The following is a 26,030-nucleotide window of genomic DNA, read 5'->3' as shown; positions in this document are numbered from 1 at the left end:
AAAAAACAAACATGGCACAATCACACACTGAAAAAGCAGGCTCAAGTTCCCATAACTGCTAAGCAAAGAGCTAGAAGGATGATTCTGTGTACCTAAAGAGTCTGCTGTTAAAAAAGTTGGAGGAGAACAGGAGTAAAGCACACTGACTTCTGTCCTGTCAACCTACTAAGAGTTGAACAAGGGTACATCCTTTGAGAGTCAGAGGCCAACGTGTGTGACCCTGTTCACTGCAGAGCACACACTCCCAAGGACTAATGTGACTAGGCAGCTAGATGCACAGAAGAGGGGGATGGGGTGGGGTGGGGTGGGATTTCTACTGCCAAAGGAAATCCTGACTCTGGGGCTACAGATTTAAAACATAATCAGCAACAGCACTTCCGAGAACATAAATAGTTCTTGGGAAAAATGGAGAAGACGATGGTGGTCTGATCTGGGACCACCAAGCACCCTGGAAATGCCTGCTCCCCACCACTTGGAACCCAAACAAGACTCACCCTCCTCACCTACATTCCAATCAAGATAAGTGGTCTCTGTGGCAACCAGACCCATATTTTGTTTTTTCCTTTCCTTAACCAGAGAAAGGAAGCCTGTCCCTTTGCCCACTCACATTCTGAATACTAATGGTCAGCTGTGTCTTGAAGTCGCTGAAATCCTTCGCCAGTTCATAACCATGATGATAGAAAGTGAAGAGTCCTTGCAAGAATGCCAGTAGCTGGAACAAAGGAAGAAGGGCAGAGGTCACACGAAAGGTTAAAAAAAAAGATTATGTAGCTGTATCTGAGTTCACAGCACTGTTTCAAAGAAAGCAATACTAATAAAGTAGTAATAATGGCTAACATTTACTGAGCATTTCTTGCATACTAGGCACTGGCACTGTGCCTGTACATACATGGCCTGTCTCACTGATACTTGCAACAATCTATCAGGTAAGTACTACCATAATTCACTTTTTTTTTTTCTTTTTTTTAAATTGTGCTTTGGGTGCAAATTTACATAGCAAACTTGTTTTACATTCAACAATTCATGCAAATCTTAATAATGAGGAAGCAGACTCAGAGAGGTCAAGTCACTTGCCCAAGAACACAGAGTAAATGGCAGCTAGAATTTGAAACCAGATCTCTTTGGCACCAATATCCATGCTCTTACCCTTGAGCCTCAATACTTCCTTAAGAATCATAAATTGAAGACCAGAGCTCTACCTCAGTATCTTTCAAGTGCATTTTTAGTATTATATTATCATGCAGAAAGGTGTGGTTGTATCAATAACCAACAAGGAAGGGAGAAAAGGAAAATGGTGTGTTCCAAGTCTATAGTCTAATAAGAAAAGTCAGAGCAAAGAAAATCATCCAGAGTAAACTGAAGCCATCCCACTAACGTATACTTCTGGCGTAGTGCCTAAGGCATTTGCCTGCTAACCAGAAGGCTGGCAGTTCAAACCCACCAGCCACTCCTCAGAAGGAAGACTGGGCAAACTACTTCCATATACACCGCCTCAGAAACCCAAGGAGGGGTCGCTATGAGTCGGAATCAACTCGATGGCAATGAGTTTTCAGTGAGATTCACTGTTTAGTGAAAACATCTGTTCTACACAATTCTCACAACATACCTGGACATACTTAAAATGTCCACATCCTCAGTCCCTGACAACTGTCAATAATCCAAGCTAAAGAAACCCTCATAGACCCTACAGCTAAACTTCACTGTTACACTTTCCTGGCCCCCTTTCACATCTTTGTCTCAAATCCCAGTATCAACCTGAAGGTATTATAATAAAAACCTGAAAAGATTTAGAAGGAACAGGATGTCAGCTCTGTCACAGTTCTATCACACCTTGGCAACCATCCTTGTTCTAACCTCAACTCCTCGCTGTCAATTCACACTTTCTTAGTAATTCACTCCTGATCTGCCTCTACTGCATGTTATACTAGACACATTTGCTTTACCTTATGTTATTACAATAGTTTTTCATTCCCTAAATGAATGCATCTTTTCTGGTTAAACAGGTGTTGGTGTTAGGTGCCGTCAAGTTGGTTCTGACTTATCCTTACCCTACCTATGTGCAACAGAACAAAATGCTGCCCAGTGCCCTGTACCACCCTCACAATCCTGGCTGTGCTTGAGCCCCCTGTTGTAGCAACTTGTCAATCCATCTCACTGAGGATCTTCCTCTTTTTCACTGATCTTCTACCTTACCAAACACGATGTCCTTCTCCAAGGACTGGTCCTTCCTGATAATATGTTCAAAGTATATGAGATGAAGTCTCACCATCCTCCCTTCTAAGGAGCATCCTGGCTATACTTCTTCCAAGACAGATCTGTTTGTTCTTCTGGAAGCCCGTGATCTAATCAGTATTCTTCACCAACACTACAATTCAAATCCATCAATTCTTCAGTCTTCCTTAGTCACTGTCCAGCTTTCACATGCATATGAGGCGATTGAAAATACAGGCATAACCTCTTTTATTGTGCTTCACTGTACTGTGAAATAAAGTGCTTCACTTTATTAAAACTTCAGATACTGAGTTTTTTACAAACTCTAAGTTTGTGGAAATCCTGCATTGAGCAAGTCTGTCGGTGCCATTTTTCCAACACCATGTGCTCACTTCCTGTCTCTGTCACATTTTGGTAATTCTCACAATATTTCCAAACGTTTTTGTAATGCTATTGCACATTTAATAGACTATAGTATAATGTAAATATAACTTTATATGCACTGGGAAACCACAAAATTCTTGTACCTTGCTCTATTATGATAGTCCCTTTATTGTGGTAGTCTGGAACCACCAGACCTGGCCTGGGTTGTTGTTGTTGTTGTTGTTGTTGTTGTTATGTGCCATCGAGTGGTACTGGACTCATAGCGACCTCTCCTTGGGTTTCTGAGGTAGTATCACTACGGAAGTAGATTGCCCCAGCTTCCTTCGGAGGAGTGGCTGGTGGGTTTAAACTGCCAGTCTTCTGGTTAGCAGTCAAGTGCCTTAGGCACTATGCTACCAGTTGTTGTTGTTGTTGTTGCTGTGTGCCGTCGAGTCGGCCCCGACTCATAGTGACCCCTCCTTGGGTTTCCGAGGCAGTATCACTACGGAAGTAGGATTGCCCAACCATCCTTCCGAGAAGTGGCTGGTGGGCTTGAACCGCCAGCTTTCTGGTTAGCAGTCAAGCGCTTTAGCCACTATGCTACCAGAGCTCCCAAGACGTGTACCTTAATCCCTCAAAGTGACATCTTTGCTTTTTAACAATTTAAAGAGGTCTTTTGCAGCAGATTTTGATCCAATTCTTATGTGAGAAGAAGCCCTAATAATGACAATGGGAGAACTCTTCCCACATTGCCTACTCCCATAATTTGCTTGTGGCAAGAATGCTAAGTAAACCCAAAGAATGAGTTATTCTACCTGAGCTCAGAGGACAGGCCTGTCTTCCGCTGAAAAAAAAAAGTGCCCAGTCCAGTTTATCAAAGAGCTTTCCTCTGGAAAATCAGATAAAACCCAGATTATAACAATATGGTAACAACATGGTACTTTGACATGTCCCTCTGCCATTGGCTCCCTCTAGACAGATATTCATAGGAAGTGGGGAGCAGGTATTTCTGGGTCCTCTAGCTACAATAACATCTCAAAAAAAAAAACAAACTCATTGCCATCGAGTCAATTCCAACCCACAGCAACCCCCATTGGGGCTTCCAAGGTGTAAACCTTTACAAAAGTTGACTGCCCCATTTTTCTTCCACAGAACAGCTGGTGGGTTTGAACCTCCAACCTCCTGGTTATCATTCAAAATCCCTCAGACACTGTGCCACAAGAGCTCCTCATAAAAACATCTAGTGGCAGCATACATATACATCCCTAACATAACACTCTGGTGGCATAGCGCCTAAGACACTTGACTGCTAACCAGAAGGTTGGTGGTTCAAACCCACCAGCCACTCCTCGGAAGGAAGATGGGGCAATCTACTTCTGTAGTGATACTGCCTCGGAAACCCAAGGAGGGGTCACTATGAGTCGGAGACCACTTGACGGCATATAACAACAACAACATAAACCAATAACAAGGAGTTACCAAAAACTAGTAATAAACTCTTTTCTTCAAAGATGGCCAAAGTCTTTGAATTTATTCTATATAAAATACTTTTTTGAGAGGAAGGCCCTTAATTTTCCTTCTAGATGGCTCCACTAATAAAGAAAAGGAGGTTTTTATGCCAAACCTGGCCCCAGTATTCACAATGAAAACCGTTCTTACCCTCTTATCTTACCAGCCCTCATACTTGAATGCTGTGCATTATCACTTTTTCAAGGCACTGTGCCATCACCAACTGGAGAATAATGCAAAAGATAAGCAGCGACCTCTAAGGTCATTCCTTCTATTAACTTTGATTTATGCTTTGCTTAAGTAAACAGGATGTCTCTCTTGCTCAGAGCAATTAGATACTGTCAAATAGCTCACTAAGATGCCACTTAGGCATACAAAGAAGAGCTCCAAAGGCAGAAGTTACTAATATGTATTAGAGTTTTTGCGTCCTTTGGTGTCATGTCTCAACTGTCCATTTTTCTATGGGAAATGATTCCTCAGATATTGTTATCTTTGGACTACTTCTTCCTTCCTCCTCCTCTCACATCAAACCTCCTCTCCTCCACTCCACCTCCTTACATACCCCTTCTCATACACTGTAGGAACCTTTGAGCCTATTACTGGGTGGAAAGTGAAAGTCCACTCTTCAGGGGGCAGGGTGAGGCCCACAAAAGGACTCCAGAGATGAAGGAACTTTCTGCTTCAAAGATATGCTTCTACTCAAACACAAAGAGGAAGAGCTTGGAGTAGCCCCACCTGGTTATCAGATAGGAGAGGCACGTCCACAGAGGCCCCTCCCTAAACAGTCCCTGGTCACAGCACAACAACGGAAATACCAAAGAAAGCCCTTCTCCATCTCCCTTTGCTCTCTCCCTGTCCTTGTCTTCTTCAGAGAGTAAGTGTAAATAAAACCTATTCCTACTGCCTAGTTGACAACATAGAACTTATTTAAAATTAAAAATAGGGAAAAGAAGCACCAAAAACATGACTGCTCAGTTTAGCATTGGCTGCATCATTATGCACCACTTGTCTCTCAGTCTGTGGCACTGTGGTGGTTTGCATGTTGCCATAAGGCTGGAGGCTATGGGTGGTAAATTGCTTTATGTGGCTCCTCTAGCCATTGTCCTCCATTTTGACATATTGGGTATATCCTATTATCCATGCCTGTTTAGGGTGGTATGGTAGTTAAGGCTGTGGTAGTTAACTTGACTGGGGGAGCTGGTAGTAGTTACTCCCTATAATGCCTGGCTATCAACTCTGTGGTGGAATTTGCCCCAAGCAACTGAATAGCTGCTTTTAAATTCCTGATTGTTAAAGTCATCCACTTGGGTATTTCTGTTGAAACAGCACTGAAACCAGCTCAGCAGTAACCGAAACCAGTGGGATATATCTTGAGTCCCACCTTGCTGGAAGGGGTAACTCAAATCAACATCCTTAGCTTCCTTGAGGGTATATATAGGAATCTTCTGGGAAGCTTCACACTCTCTCTTCTGTTCCATTTCTGTTTTGGCTCATCATCATCTCACCCCTGGATTTGAGACAGCAGCCATAATCTGATCTGTTGATTTAGGTTCATCAAACCCCAAGAACTGAGAGGATCCTTCTTACCTACTTACAGACCAGGAACTTGTGCCAGCCTCCGATGCTCCACCACCACTACATGAGATGATCCCTTGGTGTCTGTAAGTTCTGTGAGATGTTACAGCGAAATACAGAACCCTAAGACAGGCGGAGGAGTTCTGGTAGCATAGTGCCTAAGGCACTTGACTGCTAACCAGAAGGCTGGCGGTTCAAACCCACCAGCCACTCCTCGGAAGGAAGGTTGGGCAATCTACTTCCATGGTGGTGCTTCCTCAGGAAACCCAAGGAGGGGTCACTATGAGTCAGGTCTGACTCGAGGGCACATAACAACAACAACAACAAGACAGGAGGGAGATTACTGAGAGGAGGAGGAAGAGTTCATGTCTGAAATGATGGAGTAGCACAGTAGTTTAGACATTTGGAACATCTTTAACCTCTGCCTCATGCCAACTGGCCTTGTACTGATCTTTCTAAGAGAAATTGTTCAAGCACTATGCCACTGGTATTTCAAATACAAGCAGGGTCACCCACAGTGGACAGGTTTCAGGGAAGCTTCCAGACTAAGAAAGACTCAGAAAAGAAAGGGGCCACCCATTTCTCAAAGAATTGGCCAGTGAAAAATCTTATGAATAGCAGTGAAACCCTGTCTCATGTATTACTGGAAAATTTTATGAGTAGCCCTGAAATACCGTCTGACATAGTGCCAGAAGATGAGCCCCTTAGGTCAGAAGGCACTAAAAACATGACTGGGGAAGAGCTGCCTCCTCAAACTAGAGCTGACTTTAATGATGTGGATGGAGTAAAGATTTTCGGACCTCCATTTGCTGATGGGGCATGACTCAAAATGGGAAGAAATACCTATAAACGTCCATCAATAATTGGAACAAGGAATGTACAAAGTATGAATCTAGGAAAATTGGAAGTTGTAAAAAATGAAATGGAGCACATAAAGATAGATAGGAATGAGCAGAAATGGACTGGTTTGGGCCATTCTGAATCACATAACCGTATGATCTACTATGCCAGGAATTACAAGTTGAAGAGAAATGGCATGACATTCATCGTCACAAAGAATGTTTCAAGATCTATTCTGAAGTACAATGCTGTCAATGATAGGATAATAACCATATGCCTACAAGGAAGACCCATTAATATGACTGTTATTCAAATTTATGCACCAACCACTAAAGCCAAAGATGAATAAATTGAAGATTTTTACCAACTTCTGCAGTCTGAACTTGACCAAACATGCAGTTAGGACATGTTGATTATTACTGGTGCTTGGAAGGCAGAAGGTGGAAACAAAGAAGAATCACCAATAGTTTGAAAATAGGGCCTTGGTGATAGAAATGATGCCAGAGATCACATGACAGAATTTTGCAAGACCAATGACTTATTCGTTGCAAATACCTTTTTTCAACAGCATAAATGGCGGCTATACACATGGACCTCACCAGATGGTATACACAGGAATCAGATCAACTACATCTGCGGTAACAGACTATGGAGAAGCTCAATATCTTCAGCCAAAACAATGCCAGGAGGTGACTGTGGTATGCACCATCAACTGCTCATATGCAAGTTCAAGTTGAAACTGAAGACAAATAAAACAAGTCCACAGAGCCAAAATATGACCCTGATTATATCTCATCTGAATTTAGAGACCATCTGAAGTACAGATTTGATGCACTGAACACCACAAAGCAAAAACCAAACGAATTTTGGGATGACATAAAAACCATCATACATGAAGAAAGCAAAAGGTCATTAAAACAACAGGAAAGGAAGAAAAGGCCAAAAGGATGTCAGAAGAGACTCTGAAATTTGCTCTTGAATGGAGAGTAGCTAAAGCAAATGAAGAAATGGCAAGAAAAAAGAGCTGAACAGAAGATTTCAAAGACCAGCTCAAGAAGACAAAGTAAATTATTATAATGAAATATGCAAAGACCTTAAAACAAAACCAAAACAAAGAACATGTTCAGGATTTCCCAAGCTGAAAGAATCAAAGAAAAAAATTCAAGCCTTGAGTTGCAATACTCAAAAATTCTATGGGCAAAATACAGAATGATGCAGGAAACATCAAAAGAAGATGGAAGAAATACACAGAATTACTGGACCAAAAATAATTGGTCCATGTTCTTCTTTTTTAGGAGGTGGCATATGATCAAGAACCAATGATATTCGAGGAAGAAGTGAAAGCTGCACTGAAGGAGATAGCAAAAAACAATGTTCCAGGAAGTGACAGAAAACCCACTGAGCCGTTTCAACAAACCAAAGCTGCGCTGGAGTCACTTACTCATCTATGCCAAGAAATTTGGAAGACAGCTACCTGGTCTCTTCCTGACTGGAAGATATCCACATTTGTACCCATTCCAAAGAAAGGTGATCCAAAAGAATGTGGAAATTATCAAACAGTATCATTAATATCACACAGAAGTAAAATCTTGCTGAAGATAATTAAAAAATGGCTGCATCAGTGTATTGACAGAGAACTTTTCAGAAACGCAAGCTGGATTCAGAAGGGGACATAGAATGAGGAGTATCATTGTTTATGTCAGATGGATCTTGGCTGAAAGCAAAGAATACCAGAAACATGTTTATTTGTGTTTTATAGCAAAAGCACCTGACTTTTTGGATCATTAATTATGGATATACTGAGAAGAATGGGAATTCTGGAACACTTAGTTGCTCTCACAAGAAACCTGTGCATAGACCAGGAGGCCATGGTTCAAACAGAACAAGGGGATACTGCAAGGTTTAAAATCAACAAAGGAGTGCCTCAGGGTTGTATCCTTTCACCATACTTATTCAATCTGTATGCTGAGCAGATAATCCAAGAAGCTAGACTATATGAAGAAGAACGTGGCATCAGGATTGGAGGGAGACTCATTAACCACCTGCCATATGCAGACAACACAACCTTCCTTGCTGAAATTGAAGAATTTACTGATGAAAATTAAAGATTACAGTCTATAGTATAGATTACATCTCAATATAAAGAAAACAAAAATCCTCACAACTGGACCCAAAACCAGCATCCACAATAAAGGGAGAAAAGACTGAAGTTATCAAAGATTTCATATTACTTGTTTCCACAATCATTACCCATGACAGCAGCAGTCCAGAAATCAGATAAGATGTCCTGCACTGGGCAAATCTGATTCAAAAGATCTGTTTAAAGTGCTAAAGGGCAAAGATGTGTCTCTAAAGACTAAGGTGCGCCCCAAGCCATGGTATTTTCAATCACCTCATATGCATGTGAGAGCTGGACAATGAATAAGGAAGACCAAAGAAAAGTTGATGCTTCTGAGGTGCAATGCTGACGAATAATAGTGAGAGTACCATGGACTGGCAAAAGAACACACAAATCTATGCAGACAGAATGCTCCTTGGAAGCAAGAATGGCCAGACTTTGTCTCACCTACTTTGGTCATGTTTTCAGAAGGGACCATTCCCTGGAGAAGGATGTCATGCTAGGTAAAGCAGAGGGTCAGAGAAAAAGGGGAAGACCCTCAACAAGATGGATTGACACGGTGGCTACAATGATGGGCTCACGTCTATCAAGGATTGTGAGGCTGGTGCAGGACTAAGCAGTGTTTTGTTCTGTTATACTATGGTCACTATGAGTTGGAGCTGACTCGACAGCACCTAACAACAACAACAGCATCATTCTGAACTACCTGATAAATTTAGGTTATTTCCACGCACAGGACAGAGCTACCAAGAATCATTCATTCACTCAATAAAGAAAATGGTAGCCAGTAGGAAGAAGAGCTAAACTCTGTCAGAGGTAGCTCAGGTAAGTCACATAACTTACAACCAGTTCCCCATCTTTAGAGAGACAGCTGGTATAGAGTCAACTCTGATTCACTGCAACCCAATGTACGACAGAATGAAACGTGGTCCAGTCTTCATCCTCATGACTGTCAGCATGTTTGAGCTCATCATTGCAGCTATTGTGCGAATCCATCTCATCAAGGGTCTCCTTCATCCTTGCTTGCCCTCTGCTTCACCAAACATGACTGTCCCCCTCCAGCAACTGATGCCTGCTGATGACACACCCAAAGCAGGAGGATCAGACAATGTTCTGTTGTGACCCATAAGATTTTCACTGGTTAATTTTCATAAATAGATATCCAGGCCTTTCTTCCTACTCCTTCTTAGTCCAAAAGCTCCACTGAAACCTGCTCATCATGAATGACCCTGCTGATATTTGAAATAACGGAAGCCACCAGAGTATGACAAACTGACAGATGAGTGGTGGGCCTCATCTTTAGCATTGGGATAATAATGGTATTTTCACATGGGATTCTGGTGAAGATGAATTGAGATCATTTATGTAATGGGCTTAGCCAGGATGTTGGCAGGAGCTTTACAGCAGGATCATCAGACTGATATGCAAGAAGATATACTGTGGCCAGAATGGAGATAGGGAAGGCCCAAAGCAGGAGGCAATAGACCAAAGGGAAAAAATGAAGAGAAGCAATGGGGGAGAAGCAGTGGCCAAGGAAAGGAAGACACAGCACCAAGAAATATTCAGGAAGTGAAACTCAGAGGATGTACTGAGAACCACACGTCATCAAAAGATGTATCTGTAGAACAAGCTAACCTTCAATTATGAAAACTCAGAACACAGGAAACGTGGCTTCACCTTCATGAAGTCAGTATGTCATTATGTGCAGTCCAAATCTCAAGAACATTTGGTACCTCGACAAGATAATAAAAGCTTCCAGGGCAAAAAAAAAAAAATCAGATCCCTTTAGCCTGATTTTCCTTCCTTGGAACACTAAGATTTTGTTTCTTTATCTGAAGGTCAGTAAAATCCTGGTACTTGAAGTTACTTTCTAAGAAAAAAAATGAACATGGTCAATGTGTATGGAGATTCCTTGAATGGCTGGAAGATTTTCTTCACTACAACCAACTTAAAATATGAATTCTCAGGTACCCCAGTAATTTAATGCAATTGATTTCATGCTGGTTTTCTTTCTACCTGTAAGTAAGCATATGCTATATTTCATGAAGATTAACAGCCAGACCATTCCAGCTCTGCTGTTTACTAGGCGTGACCTTGGACAAGTAAATAAACTTATGTGTTTTTGTTTCCTCATCTGAAAATTGGGAGCGCTGGTAGCATAGTGGCTAAGACACTTGCCTGCTAACCAGACGGCTGGCGGTTCAAACCCACAAGCCACTCCTCGGAAGGAAGGTTGGGCAATCCTACTTCCGTAGTGATACTGCCTTGGAAACCCAAGGAGGGGTCCTATGAGTCAGGGCCGACTCCACGGCACATAACAACAACAACAACAACAACATCTGAAAATAGAGATAACAATGACACATTATCTTTCTTATAACTGTTGTAAGAATTAAATGACATAATGCAGGTAAGTACTTAGAATAGTACATGACATAGTAAGTAATATCATCAATTTTTTTATTTCATGGTCTTCCTTTGCACAGTCTAGGCCAATGACTCAAACTTTAATGTGCATCAGGGTCAGCTGGAGGGCTTACTAAAATACAGATTACTGGGCTCCACACCCAAATTTCCAGTCAGGGCAGAGCCTAAGACTGTGTAAAATCCTATGGAGCACAGTTGTACACTGCAATACACAGGGTCTCCTGAGTCGGAATGAACTGGGCAGCAACTGTTTTTGGATTTTTGTTTATTTATATTAAAACAAGCAAGACCTGTTAATATTGACATTTGACTCCTTTGCTCATATGAAGAGACCCTGGTTGGCTGAAGCTGCTATAATCCTCTATATCAGAATGAAAAATAATCAAAAACTTTATACTGGATGCTAACTAGGTTAGCAGAAGATCTGGTAGTGGTGTGGTTAAAACATTCAACTGCTAACCAAAAGGTCGGTGGGTCAAACCCACCAGCTGCTCTGAAGGAGAAAGATAAAGCAGTCTGCTTCTGTTAAAAAACAACCATGGAAACCCTATGGGGCAGTTCTACTCTGTCCTTAATAGGGTCACTATGAGTCAGAATCGACTCAATGGCAGGTGGTTTGGTTTGTTCGTAACCAGGTTAGCCCTGTTCTAAGCATCTTATATGAAAAAATTCAATCCTCATGACATCCTTTTAAGCTAGTGGTATTGTTTTCCCCATTCAGTAGATAAGGAGACTGAGGCTTAGAGAAATAAATAACTTGTCCAAGTAGTCTTAGACTATTCTATAGCCCTTAACTATGATGGTATACTGACTACTCCTAAGACACTGAAATACTACAACAAAATGCCAAGAAATGGAAGGATATATCCTTGTCAATTTCTTTAAAAAAAAAAAAACAGTAGAGGAAGGATGGGAAGAGAAGTAAAGCCCAGCCAGATCAGCCTAGATCAACTGAGCCCCACAGACGGATGAGAAATAAATGCCTGTTATATGCCAATGAGGTTTTGTGGTTATTTGTTACTCAACAAAAGCTAACAGACACAATACTCATTTCCACAAGGACCACCTACTGAGAGATCAAATGGACAACAGCGTAACTCAGCTCAAAGTATTATGGCCAATCAGAACGCAACTCAACGAAAGCCAGCAATGACAGTATAATGCTGATCAATGTGTACATAAAGATTATTAGAAGCACACTGGTTCTTTCTCTAGAAATTCTAGAAAAAACAAATCAAAATAAAGCTAAAGTCCAATTCCATGTGACAACATTTGTGCTCCTGAACTGACTTTAGGAAGAGTCTTCAATAACCCTGTGATGGAAAGGCAGGCTTTACAGCTCTCTGCCCTAAGCAGGAAAGCTACGAGCTCACTTTTTCTGTCAGATGCTCCTCACACCTCACAGATCCTGCAGGAAGTTGAGGAACTTTCACCTGAGACTTGTGCTAGGCACCCAATGACATGTCCATAAGCTGATGTGTTCAGAAACAAGAACTTCTGTGAAAAAGTGTAGGTTAAACATTTAAATCCTACATCCACATTCTCAACAGATTCATTTTCATTTAATTTTGGACAAGTCCCTATCACTTTGTCCTAACATGGGAATAGAAATTTTTTTCATTGGCTCTCCAAGTACTAAACCATGTGGCCTGAGAAACATCTACAAACCACAGTGGTTTTCTACGCCTTAACTCCCTCTGGAACTTTTATATCACCCATTCTATCCAATGTGGCACTGAATTGCTTGCTCTCTACCATATGGATTCTGCTTCCCTAGTGAGGCCTTGAACCTCTCAGATACAGCAGCTGGGTCTTTGGCATTTTCTATGCTATTCAGTAAGTACATCCTTTTAGGTTTACCAAGATTATTAACATTAATTGAAGTCTCTAGGTATACAGTTAATGCTCGACCACTAACCAAAAGGTTGGCAATTCAAAACCACCCAGAGGCACTTCAGAAGTAAGGACTGGCAGTCTGCTTCCAAAAGGTCAAAACCCCAGACTTGTGTCTAAATCAGAGGCTATATATTAGCTGAAAAATGCAAGGTCTGCAAGAGATTTAAAGCCTATGTGCTATGTCAGGGTTCCCAAGAAGTTTTCCGAGGAGCCCTGGTGGCACAATGGTTAAATGCTCAGCTGCTAACCAAAAGGTTGGCAGTTCAAAGTCATCCATTGGTTGTGCAAGACAAAGCTGTAGGGATCTGCTCCCGAAAAAATTACAGCCTAGAAAACTCTATGGGGCAGTTTTACCCTATCTTATAAGGTCACTATAAGGAGCTCTGGTAGCACAGTGCCTAAGGCAACTGACTATTAACCAGAAAGTTGGTGGTTCAAACCCACCAGCTACTTGTGAAAGCTACACTGGGTAATCTGCATCCATAAAGACTTACCACCTTGGAAACCCAACAGGGGTCACTAGAAGTCAGAATCAACTCAACAGCAGTGGGTTTGGCTTTTTTAATAAATCACTATGAGTCAAAATCAACTTGACAGCACGCAACAATAACAATGATGACTTCCTGCTGATTGTGAACACAGTGCCATGGTAGGGAGCACCAGTACCACCTCTAGATGAACTCACAACCATGCTGGTATAGCCTAAAGTAGAGTGAAGACTTTTCCCCACACTGCAACCTTTCTTTCCAGTGGGACACTCTGACCAAGCCAAATCCCCTCATGGACAGTGCAGCAGAATCTCCATGCCACTCTGGTTTTAACAAACCCCCAGTGAGAAACCATCTGACATAGCATATTTTAAACACATAAATTGGGGGGAAGCAGGACACCAGGGGTGAGGGGTTCTGAATCCAGCCAGAAAAAAAGAGAAAGGTATCATTTATATTTCGCTCTTTCCTTTTCTTGGCTTACTACTACATCTGGATTATTTGAGGCAGGGAGAAAGAAAATGTGGGAGGAAGGAAGAAAGTTGACGTGTAATCACCACTGCATGGCAAGATGAAAGAAAACTCCTTCTCTCTAGACTCCTATATCCACTACTTTTACCTAGAAACCAAGTAACACAAATCAGAGAGCTACAGGAAGGAACTATTCCAGCCAGCAGAAAAGGTACTGGTGAATGCTCCATGTCTATTGTTGTTATTGTACAAAAATGCCTGCTAAGAAGAATCTAGGGTAACCAGACTGACAAAGCATTGTTACTTAGCAGTACACAAGGGATCAAGGCTGGTGAACCTCTTCATCTACAACTTAGCAATGCAACGCAACACAATGCACTGCCGTCAAGTCGGATCCTCATAGAGACCCCATCTTCGGTTTCTGATGCAGTATCACTACAGAAGTAGATTGCCCAACCTTCCTTCCCAGGAGTGGCTGGTGGATCTGAACCGCCAACCTTCTGGTTAGCAGTCAAATGTCTTAGGCATTACATGCCACCAGAGCAATTTGTATTCTACTAGGTAGTTGGAAAGGGAGGTGGGGAAAAAAGAATAGGCCCATTACTGAACCCTGAGCATCTACTTACAGGCTCCACGAACTCAAACATCTTTCTCTCTTGGACTTCCTGCACCTTGAAGACATACTCCAGGGACACTTCATAGAAATGCTGTCGGACCAGGTCCACTTGGCTGTCTGCCTACAAACAAGATGGAATTTAAGAGAAAATCAAGTCAATACCCACACTGACCATTCAGCATACAGGACAGAACATTTCTGGAGGTAATTAAAAAAAAAAAAAAATCAAATAGCTAACATGAAACAGAAATAACAAAAAAGGTTAGCTGAGCACTAATCCTGTGGCAGGTACCATGCCCATAAACCAAACCAAACCAGCTGCCGTCTAGTTGATTCTGACTCATGGCAAGCCCATGTGTTTCAGAGCAGAACTGTGTTCCACAGCGTTTCCATGGCTGTGTCTTTTGGAAGCAAATCTCCAGGCCTTTCTTCTGAGGTGCTTCTGGGTGGGTCTGAACCACCCAACTTTCTGTTAGGGCGGATCCATCTGTGTCACCCAGGGGGTCTGTTACCATCCCTATAGTTACATGTATATCACCTTATTTAATCTTCATTATAGGAAATGATTCAAAGGTACCTGTTTTTTGGATTTACTTTATATATATAGATATATAGATATATGCTGGTTTAAAAACCTGTAAAGAAGATATTATCTTTATCTCTAATTTACAGAAGAATAATGAAATCAGCTAACAGTAAGGAACCCAACTAAGGTTATGGATCTAATACATGGCAGAGCTGGGATTTCTGTCCTGGTCTGTCTGCCTCTAGCACTGACCTCTGATCATCATTAAACCACTAGGATCTACCACTTTCCACACCATGGGGCAGACCTAGGTTCCACAGAAGACAGAAGTATAAAGAGAAGAAGAAAACTAGAAGGGCCATCCCCATTCCATCCTTCCTAATGAGCAAAGCGAGTTGTTAGAGGGCAGGGAACTGGATCTGATCAACCTGTTTCTCATAAAATTTAGAAAAGAACATTGTTCAGACAAGTCCTAGATACTTTTCTTTGTGATAAGGATAAACTGCCACTTTATCCCAAGAAAAGAAATTACATTGTTCCTTTTGAGCCTTGCCTATCCCTCTGTGCAAGTGAGTTTATTTAAATATCCATGTGTTTCCAGGAAAGGCCCATATGTGGGTACCCAATTAAAACCACTATTCTAGACAAAAATTCAAAAATACAAAAAAGACCAGAACTGCTGGTCAAATGTAGACTGGTGAAACCCCTGAGACTCTAGCCTGGGTTAACCTTCAGACCTGGAATGGGACTCACTTCTATAGATTAGTTCTCAGCCAAATAACAGAAAAGCCTACAAGCAGAACACATACCCTATGGAGATGCACCCCCCCACACACACACACTCCAGGGAGATGCACCCCTTAGATCTATCAACCTATGATCTACCAATCTTAGATCTATCTATCTATGAGAGATCAGAAGGGTAGCATTTTCATAGGGGGAAAGCTGGACAGACAGGAATGCATAGGTAAGAAGGGCACAGGCAAGGGGTAGTCACAGGGAGGAGATGGGAGGAGAGCTATTTATTGTTGTGATTGTAATTGGTGCCATGAAACAAAATGTCTACCAACTGTTGAGACTGAAATGAATCTTTATAAATGTGCACTCAAATCACAATAAAAATTAAAAAAAAAAAAAAAAAATTGTTCCAGGATCTAGAACTCAGGAGGTAATTGAGTATGTGTGGGTAGTAAGATGGCTAGGCTGGTAAGTAACTACTTCAGCTACCACTACTATAAACTCTTAACCCTCCTATAGTGTGTCTATGAGAGCTCTGGTGGCGTAGTGCCTAAGGCACTGGACTGCTAACCAGAAGGCTGGCAATTCAAACCCACCAGGTACTCCTGGGAAGGAAGGTAGGGGAATCTATTTCTGTAGTGATACTGCCTTGAAAACCCAATGAGGGGTTGCTATGAGTCAGATCCGACTTGAGGGCAGTGCATTTAGAGTATGTCTATATCAACCCATTCATTCCAGGCAAATAATTTTGTGGAAAGCATATTTTTTATGACAAAAAACTAAAGTGAATACATTTTTTCAATAGAAATTAATATCCTGCTAGTAGAGGGAAAAAAACACTTTGTATTCCTTAGAAATGAAGGCACCAGAGAACTTTCTATAATGCACTTTACTAAGCAAAGCCCCAGGAATATTTCGTTCAGTGGTCCTTTGTCAAGATTCCTACAGAAGAAACTAGGGACAGCCTTTTTCTTCCATTACAACAAAAAAGAGGGGTGGCACAAACAGTTTGAGTTCAAATATTAACCTAATGGATGGCAGTTCAAACACCCCCAGTGGCACCTCAGAAGAAAGACCTAGAGATCTGCTCACAATAAGATTAGTCAAGAAAACCCTGTGGAGCAGTTCTACTCTGTAACACACAGGACCACTATGAGTCAGAACTGACTCAACCCCAACTAACAACAACCCTGACAACTTACCAGCTTGGCAAAGCATTCATTCATTCAACCATCATGAGCCAAAAAGAAACTTCCTTTGTGGAGCTTACAGAATAGTGAAGAAGAGGATATTAATCAAATAATCACGTAAATAGTAAAAATTACAAATTCTGGTAAAGTGTAGGGTGCTATGACACATCCCAGAAGAATTCACTAAATAAGAGTTTCCCAGTCTAGCAGCTTCTTCTCAGGACAACTTACAAATGTAGACATGGAAGCTAGTCAGCTGAATAACTGCTGAATAAAACCAAAACTAAAGGACTGAGAGCAGAGTTTCTGAAAGATCTCAATCCATTCCCGGGCCTGGCTACTCAGACAACTGTACTGACATACCTTCCATCTGGCTCCTGCCAGCTAAGTTCCATACTCCTAAACCAAACCAAGCCAAACACACTTCCGTCGAGTTGGACCCAACTCATAGCAACCCTTCCTTAGGGAGCTCTGGTAGCATAGTGCCTAAGGCACTTGACTGCTAACCAGAAAGCTGGTGGTTCAAACCCACCAGCCACTCCTCGGAAGGAAGGTTGGGCATTCCTACCTCCATAGTGATAATGCCTTGGAAACCCAAGGAAGGGTCGCTATGAGTCGGGGCAACTCGATGGCAAATAACAACAACAACAACATCCTTTAATTGCCTCTTCGTGCAAATCCAATCCCCTTACACCAAAAGGTGTATTTACTTTCCTGACTACCTCGCACACACCTCCTACCTCCTGCCTGCCTGGTCTTACCAAATGAGACAACAAATGAACAAAAGGGGTCATTCTGTAAATGTGTCAAGTGCCTCTCACAGTAAGACAAGAATAAAAGAGCCACAAGGAAATGTCTGTGAGAAAATCAGAGCCGAAAGAAAACAAGGTTAGGGAGTGAAGCTGACCAAACACCTGGGTTCTGGTTCCAAGCCTATCACTTACTAGCTGGCGAGCTGGGCCCAAGTCACTTATACTCTCTGCACCTCTCTCCCACATCTGGTGGATAGAGATATTAATAATTGTCCTTGCTTATGAGCAGAGCTTTTCCCAGGGGCAATGAGCTAAAAGACATCAATAACTGGAAACCAGTGAAGTGTTCTACGTATGCTGGTTGTTATTACTACCAGGCACTTCAGAGCAGATAGGCTTTAGTCCCTGCTCCTCATCAAAGCTGCCACATCAACACTGGGCAACTAACTAGTCTCCCTGCTCTCCTCCCCTGCCTCTCCCTCTCACTGTGCTGCAGCCACTCTGGCCTCTCCTCCCTGTTCTCCAACATTTCAAATTTCTTTCTTACCTCCCAATCTCTGCACTTAATAACCATTCTGTCTGAAAATCTCTTCCCCTAGATAAATATTCATTTAACTTCAATGCACATCATGACCCAATAAAAAACTGTAACAAAGGTTTCAGAAAGTACTGAGGGGAATATATGCTAACATTTATTTTTTGTTGTTGTTCTAGCCAACTTTATTTCTTGATCCAATCATTTAGATTTTATGATATATCCACAATTTGAAGAACACTGTCCACGCTCTTCGTTAGCTTGCTCCTTCTCATCCTTCTGGTCCAATTCAGATGTCACCTCCATAGTTCAGATGCGGTCAAGGAGAAGCCTTCTTTGACCATTAAATAGGTCACCCCAATGGGACTTCATCTTATCTCCTTATTTATTTCCTTATTACTATGTGAAATTCGTATTTATTCCCTTCTTTACTTGTGTATTACCTACTAGATTATAAACAAATAAGACAGCAAAGATCTTATTTGTCCACTTTCATATTCTCAGCACCTAGAATGGTTCCTGGTACATAGTAAACGAACAATAGATGCTTGTGGAATTAATAAATTAATCTCCATGTAGCCCTCAGTCAGAACCAAAGGCATGTTCCTGTAGCCACCCAGCACTAAGAAGAAACACCAGAAAACATTTCTGGAGGAAAACAAAGAAGAAATCCCAAGTGGAATGATACACTTCAGCCAATTCCACTGCTCACTCTGAGCCACAGAATTAATTCACTACACCTTAGACACTTCTCTGTGGAATCACAAACCAGGATTCCAACCTACCAACAGACCACTCAAGACAGTCTCCCTGCCTATTATTTGGTGTGGTAGTTAAGGCTGTGTGTCAACTTGCCTGGCATTTGAGTTGTTTGGCAGTTGGATGTAGTTATGCACCATGATGAGATTAGATGTGGTGTACTCACCGACATGGTGGAATCTGCTGTGAGCAGTTAATCAGTTGAAGGGAAGTTGCCCTCGGGGTATGGACTGCTTCCAGTATATAGGAAAAGGATCCTGCATTTGGCTAATTATCATCTCCAGGTCCTGGACTTAAACCAGTGACCTGCCCATCTTGGGGATTGCTGCCTTCACAGCCTGTGAATCAACAATCTGTCATTTAACCTGCCAATTTTGGACTCATCAGCCTCAGAAGCCAGCAGCTGCATGAGTCAGGAGACGCCTCCAGCTTGCCCCAGTGGGCCTGGAAGGTAGAGCTGAAGTCCAAAGTTGAGGGGCCTCCATTCAGCCCCTGAACCCAGTACTCTGAACTCACACTTCTAGCCTCCTAAACTGTGAAAGAATAAATTTTTGTTTGTTAAAGCCATCTGCTTAAGGCTGCAGGAGACAGCACTAAAGAACTCACAGACACTTACAAAGCTGTACCCTTACAAGATTGTCCAAGACCTGCCAGCCATTCTGTACTTCTTGGAAAAGAGGCATTCCACTAGATTATAAAGAGGGAGGAGCTCTGGTGGCATAGTGCCTAAGGCATTTCACTACTAACCAGAAGGCTAGCAGGTCAAATTCACCAGCCACTCCTTGGAAGGAAGACTAGGCAATTTATTTCCGTAGAGATACAGCCTTGGAAACCCAAGGTGGGGTCTCTATTAGTGGGATTTCACTTAATGGCAGTGGTTTTTGGTTTGTCCTAGACTTTAAGGCCATGAATATGGGTACGTCATTTCACTCCCCACAATATACCCAGTGCCTATACAGGCTTTCAAAGAGAAGCGTCCAATGAATATATGTTGAACTAATGAATGTCTTTGAAGCTTCTTAGCCACTAAAGAACACACTGATTTTAAAAAAAAATCCACTAGATGGCAGTATCGTTCCATATGGCTGCTTTGTAATTGTAACCTCTAAGGATCCAAGGGACTAGAATGTAAAAACATTCAGTTCAGAACCCCACAATCAGGGAATAATTCTGGGTAATCAAAAGTAGTAGAGCTCATCCAAGATGTACCAGGTATTTAGTAATGTTCCTGAGAGTTGGCTTTTTAATAAATATGCAGAAAATTACCACTAAGTAGCTGGAAGATCTTGAGACTAATCACTACAACTTGAGCACAACCTCAGCAAGGAATTCAGTTCCCTCAGATTCAGTTCTCTTAGATGGTGGTGTAGTGCCTAAGACACTTGACTGCTAACCATAAGGTTGGTGGTTCAAACCCATCAGCCACTCTGTGGAAGGAAGATTGAGCAATCTACTTCCATAAAGATTTACCACCTCAGAAACCAAAGGGGGTCACTATGAGTCAGAACTAATGCTTGATGGCAATGAATTTTGTTTTTTGTTTTTTTTAGATGTAATCTGAGAAGGCTGGACCAGATCAAGGTAAGCTTCCATCTCCAATTCTATTTGCATGACACTAGCGTTGAGTAAGTGGCTGACAAACCATAGTGCAACATCCTTCCCAGGAGGGAGAAGCAGAGAGCATACTGGCTTAGGACAAAGGGTTCCAGGGTCAGAATGGCAAGTTCAAATCCTCACCCCTCTGCAAACTAGGTATGAGTCTTCAGCAGACTACGTAACATCCAAGCCTCAGTTTCCTTATATGTAATATGGAGGTAATACTCGTATCCATACTTCATAAAGTTATTGTGAGAATTTGAGGTGATTCCATGTAAAGTGTTTAATGTAAATGAAACCTACTTCAATCATTTAACATTAAGACGTATTCAACAAATGTAAGCTGCTATTATTATTGTGGTTAGTAGCAACAGTAGCATCATTGTTGTCAGATTTTTATTAAACTAAATTCCACTCAAGCGCAATTAAAAAGCAATGCTTAGAGTGGAAATGGTGAGAATGCTGACACATTGCCAGGACTATAACCAATGTCACAGAACAATTTATATGTAAATTTTTTATGGGGATCTAATTTACTGTGTAAACTTTCACTTAAAACACAACAAAACATTAAAAAAAGAAAAAAAAAAGTCATGGTTCCTCAACTAAGTGCACAAGGTCCCTCCCACCCTGGACCCTGCCTAGTCCTCCAAGCTCACATTTCGTAATCCCCAGCATGGGCTTTAAAACCCCACCATTATCATCAAACCCTTAATGCCCTTCCATTACCTCCTGGAGAATTCCCACTCACACTTCAGGGCCAGTTCAGACATGACCTCTGGGAGACTTTTCTTAAGATCCCAGACAAGGTAACTGCCCCCTTGTCACACTATAACATAATTATTCATTTACATGTGTCCCTCCCATAATGGACTTTAAACACCTGGCGTAGTGCCTAAGCCATCTAACTGCTATCCAGAAGGCTGGCAGTTCAAACCTACCAGCCACTCCTCAGAAGGAAGACTGAGCAATCTTCTTCCATAGAGGTAACACCTCAGAAACCCAAGGAGGGGTCGCTATGAGTTGGAATCAACTTGATGGCAGTGAGTTTGGTTTTCAATCTTGCCAGACTGAGTACAGAATGGGGTCCTCAATGCCTACCCTGACTCCTGCATTCCACTGGCCCTAAATCTCTTTCCTTCCACTAAGATCCTGTCCCTTGCTCTTAGAAGTAACAGGACTTACTCAGACATGCCCTATGGAAGTTGTTCCTGCACAGTCACTCAAACCCATTTCCCATGCCTGGCATTCCTTGGTGGAGAGTCTCCGACAAATCCCATTGCCTCTAGCTCAACATACTGCTTTGAGAGCTACCTGCCTCCCAAAGGAGCCTCGATAGTGAGATAGGCCCAGAACTACAGGAGGAATACATGTTCAGCATGAGCCAGGAGAGGGCAGTGCAGAACCACACAAAGTAGGTCCTCTTCCAAGGGTGATCTTTCCTGCTGGTGTCTCTTCCTCTGTACTACACAGGGCTTTAACCCGCATCAAATCTAATGTCCAATAATATACTTCTCTTACCCTTTATCCTGGTTAATTAGAAAACCCTAAATCATTTGCTGGGTTTTTTGAAAAAGCAGCAAACTCTGTCCAATTGTTCTGAACATTTGAATAAAACATGGCCCAAAATTTATGGAGCTCTCTTACAATGCTACCAAATCTCCATCAACAAGGTTGTCACACTCCAAACTGGGAATGTTAGTATTTCAAGCTGGGAGATAGAGACAAGTGGATTTCAAATCTTCTCTGATATTTCAGTCCTAGAAATTATTTGTGTACTATTGAAGCATTTAAATATGATTTTAAATTATTTTTAAATGTATCAAAGCTTGCTTTCTCTGATGAATAAAAACAATTATCCAGAGGGGTAGGGGGGGAGAAGTGTTTAAGTGGCCTGAACAGATCAGGACTTGCAAGAAACAATGAAACTCTGCCCTCAAATTACTTAGAAAGCATGAAGGGGTAAAAGAAAAGAATACAAAGGACTGTAATAAAAGAGTAATGAATTAAAGTCCACTGAGAGATGTAACAGCCAAACTCCAGAACAGTGCCATCCAATTTGAGAACAGAGAATGAGAGGAGTAACAGGCCAGTAGCAGGGATAATACACAAGGAAAATGTGGTAGGCTACACCTTATCTTTTCAAAGAGCAGACATTTTAGGAGTATTTCACAAATCTGCTCACTGTGAACAGGCTTTTCTTAAGAAAAGTTTCAAATGCTCAGATTGCTGTCAAGTGGATTCCAAGTCATGAAGATGCTGTGTTTCAGAGAAGAACTGTGCTCAGTAGGGTTCCCAGTGACTGTGATCTTTGGGAAGCACATTTCCAGGTCTTTCAAAGTGCCTCTGGGTGGATGTGAACCACTTTCAGTTAGTAACTGATTATTTCCCTGGTGGTGCAAAGGTTAAGCACTCAGCTATTAATGAAAAAGTTGGCAGTATGAACACAGCAGTTCTGAAGGAGAAAGACCTCAAGATGTGATTCCATAAGGATTACAGCCAAGAAAACCCTATGGGGCAATTCTACTCTATCACATAGGGTTGCCATGAGTTGGAATGAACTCAATGGCACCCAACAACAACAAAGCTCAGAGAGACTAAGTAACTTGCCCTAAGTCACATAATGAATATATGGCAGGGTAGTCCTTGAAGTAAGGTCACTCTTTGATGCCTAGGGAGTCCTTGAGTGGCGCAAAAGATTAAACACTGGACTATTAACTGAAAGGTGGGCAGTTCAAACTCACCCAGAGGCACCTTGGAAGACAGGCCTGATGATCTACTTCTGAAAGTCTACAGACTTGAAAACCCTATAAAATGCTTTTCTACTCTGCAATTTTGGGGGTTGCCATGAGTCAGAATCAACTCAATGGCAACTAACAATAATGACAACTGGTGCCTAATGTTCTGGTCCCCATACAGTGCTATCTTGAGGGGAGATGAAATTGAGATGACTCTGAAAAAGAAGTTCTTATCCCTGACCAAGTCTGTCATATCCAGACAGGAGAGAACAGATCCCAAAGAAAGGCACCCTCACTCTGAGGAATGCCATGCCTACATGAGGACTGGGCACTGGACCCGCTCCCAGGTGTGTATACGAACAATCACAAACATGCTCAATGTTACAGAGCTGACTAATGGTGTATGGTCATCCAAACCATAATTTCTAGCTACTTAGAAACTGTCTAGCTGGACAGATCTGCTCATTATGAACAGTCTTTCCTTAAATATAGTTTGCAAACCTTAAATGCCAACTGACACTACCAGAATGATAACCAAAAGGGAGGGTATTGGGGAAGATTCTAAACAGAATTAAATCTTTAACATGGACAATTCACATATCTTTGGGTGTCTTCTAGTGCCCACATCCTCATGTAGAGCTTTTTATATCATCTCATGAAAATAAGCATTTCTTTGGTCTTCTTACTCCTCTATGACTGCTTCAAGAATCACTTCCTTGAGGAAGAGGAAGATATAAAGAGGTACATGGAAGAGTCAGACAACAAAGATGAACCCTTTTGCATACACAGTACTGTGCTGCGAGTGATGGCAAGCACTGATCCATGGGCGGACAGATGGGTGGACAGCCTGAACGATCAGGTATGGCTATGCAGGGAATAGGGCACCCATGACCATGTAGAGGGCTAGCAGATGATGTTTCTACAAACCTATCTGTATGTGCTATAAGAATATCTGGGTGCATAATAGAGCTGACAAAGGACAAGGTTGTGGTGACTTAGCCACAGCCAGCTACCTGGAGGGAATGAGTAGTTGGACCTGTGGGCTTGGGACCATGGTCGCAGGGGACATCAAGCTCAATTGGCATAACATACCACACAAAAACATTATTCTATATCCTACTTTGGTAAGTAGCAACTGAGGTCTTAAAAGTTTGCAAGTGGCCATGTAGATGCAACAAAAGGTCTCTCCTCATCCAGAGCAAAGAATGAAGAAAAGCAAAGACACATGGAAACAATTAGTCCTCAACCTATATGACCATGAGACCAGGAGAACTAGATAGTGCCCAACTAACACTGTCAACCACTTGGAGGAATATCAGTGTAGGAGATTCTAGATACAGTGGGAGAACAATGTGGAACAAAATTCAAAATGATTAAAAAAAAAAAAAAGACCAGGTTTGCTGGTCTGATAAAGACCCCTGAGACTATGGCCCTCAGCTACCCTCAGGTCTGGAATTGAACTCACTCCTGTGGCTTCCAGCTAAACAATAGACAGGCATTTGGGCTGAACATTTGTATCACTCCTTGGAGTGATCAATTATGGGAGAACAGAAAGGCAGTGTTTGCACAGGGAGACAGCTCAGGAGGGCAGGAATACATGGGAGGGAAAAACACAGAGAGGAGGTAACCCTGGGGAGGAAGTGGGAAAAGAGCTGTTACACTGTGGGGAACTGCAATCGATGTCATGAGACAAAATGTGTATAACTGCTGTATGGAAAATTAATTTGATCTAAAAACTTTCACCCAAATCACAATAAAATAGAAAGAAACAATCATTTCCTTATATGTTTGTTTCTTTTTCTCCACTCAAGACACAAGATCATCAAGGACATGTTAGTGCTTTCTATGTTCTACAGCTCACACCAGGTATCAACTGTTTCTTGGATCAGGCCACGAACTGATCTGCAAAGTCCATTAAAAACATCTGTTGAGCACTGACTGACCACCTAACAACAACAGGAGCAAAAAAATATTTACAGTCACCACTCCAAGAATCAGTTTAAACACTCATATCAAAGCAAAGAATTCTGAGGAGAAAAACACATTTCTAACTGAAGATGTGTAGCAAATCTGTGATGTGATTTCTCATCATCCTTCAGATCTCTCAGCCCTAGAGTGTCAAATGAACTTCCATGGACAGAAGCATTGAAAGGGTATTTGCTCAAAATGAAACCAAATTTAAGAGAGAAGTTAGCCTGGAAGTCACAGCCTCTCCTTAGCACATATCCTAAAGAAAGGTCAGGCAAATTGTTAAAAGCTAAAAAATAAGATGACACTGAAGCCAAATTTGGATTTTCACTAGGAAAACATCATATCTCCTGAAAACATCAACTCCCTTGCTGCCATGCAAATCTCCATGAATCAAATTAAAATGGTCACAGGTCTGTACCTGCAAAGTTGTCTTTTCTTTCCAAGTAAACTACTTTTTAAAAGATCCCATGTATATCCAGGAAGACCAGAGGGCTGGTCAAAGAATTTATTTCTAGAAACAAAATTACCAAAGCACAATACCAGTATATGTCAATTACTAACCAAAAGGTCAGCAGTTCAAACCCACCAATCGCTCTGTAGGAGAAAGATGAAGCAGTCTGCTTCCATAAAGATTGACAGCCTTGGAAACCCTATGGGCATTTCTACTGTGCCCTACAGGGTCACTATGTGTCAGAATTGCTTTGATGGCA

General features: G+C 41.8%; 1 protein-coding gene across 1 annotated transcript in view; it reads right to left on the bottom strand.

Annotated features, from left to right (window-relative positions):
- The window catches only part of ARHGAP26 (Rho GTPase activating protein 26), a 778,689-nt gene that overhangs the window by 568,254 nt on the left and 184,405 nt on the right, over window positions 1–26,030 (bottom strand). The window contains exons 6-7 of the mRNA XM_042780720.1: window positions 14,526–14,636; window positions 608–712 (exon numbers count right to left, since the gene is read on the bottom strand). Of these exons, the coding sequence (XP_042636654.1) occupies window positions 608–712; window positions 14,526–14,636 (216 nt within the window). The remainder of the gene's footprint in view (window positions 1–607; window positions 713–14,525; window positions 14,637–26,030) is intronic.

The sequence above is a fragment of the Orycteropus afer genome, unplaced genomic scaffold (assembly GCF_000298275.1).
Source record: "Orycteropus afer afer isolate SDZICR_OR568_19922 unplaced genomic scaffold, OryAfe1.0 scaffold00056, whole genome shotgun sequence".
NCBI lineage: Eukaryota > Metazoa > Chordata > Mammalia > Tubulidentata > Orycteropodidae > Orycteropus > Orycteropus afer.
This window is presented reverse-complemented; position numbering and strand designations above follow the sequence as displayed.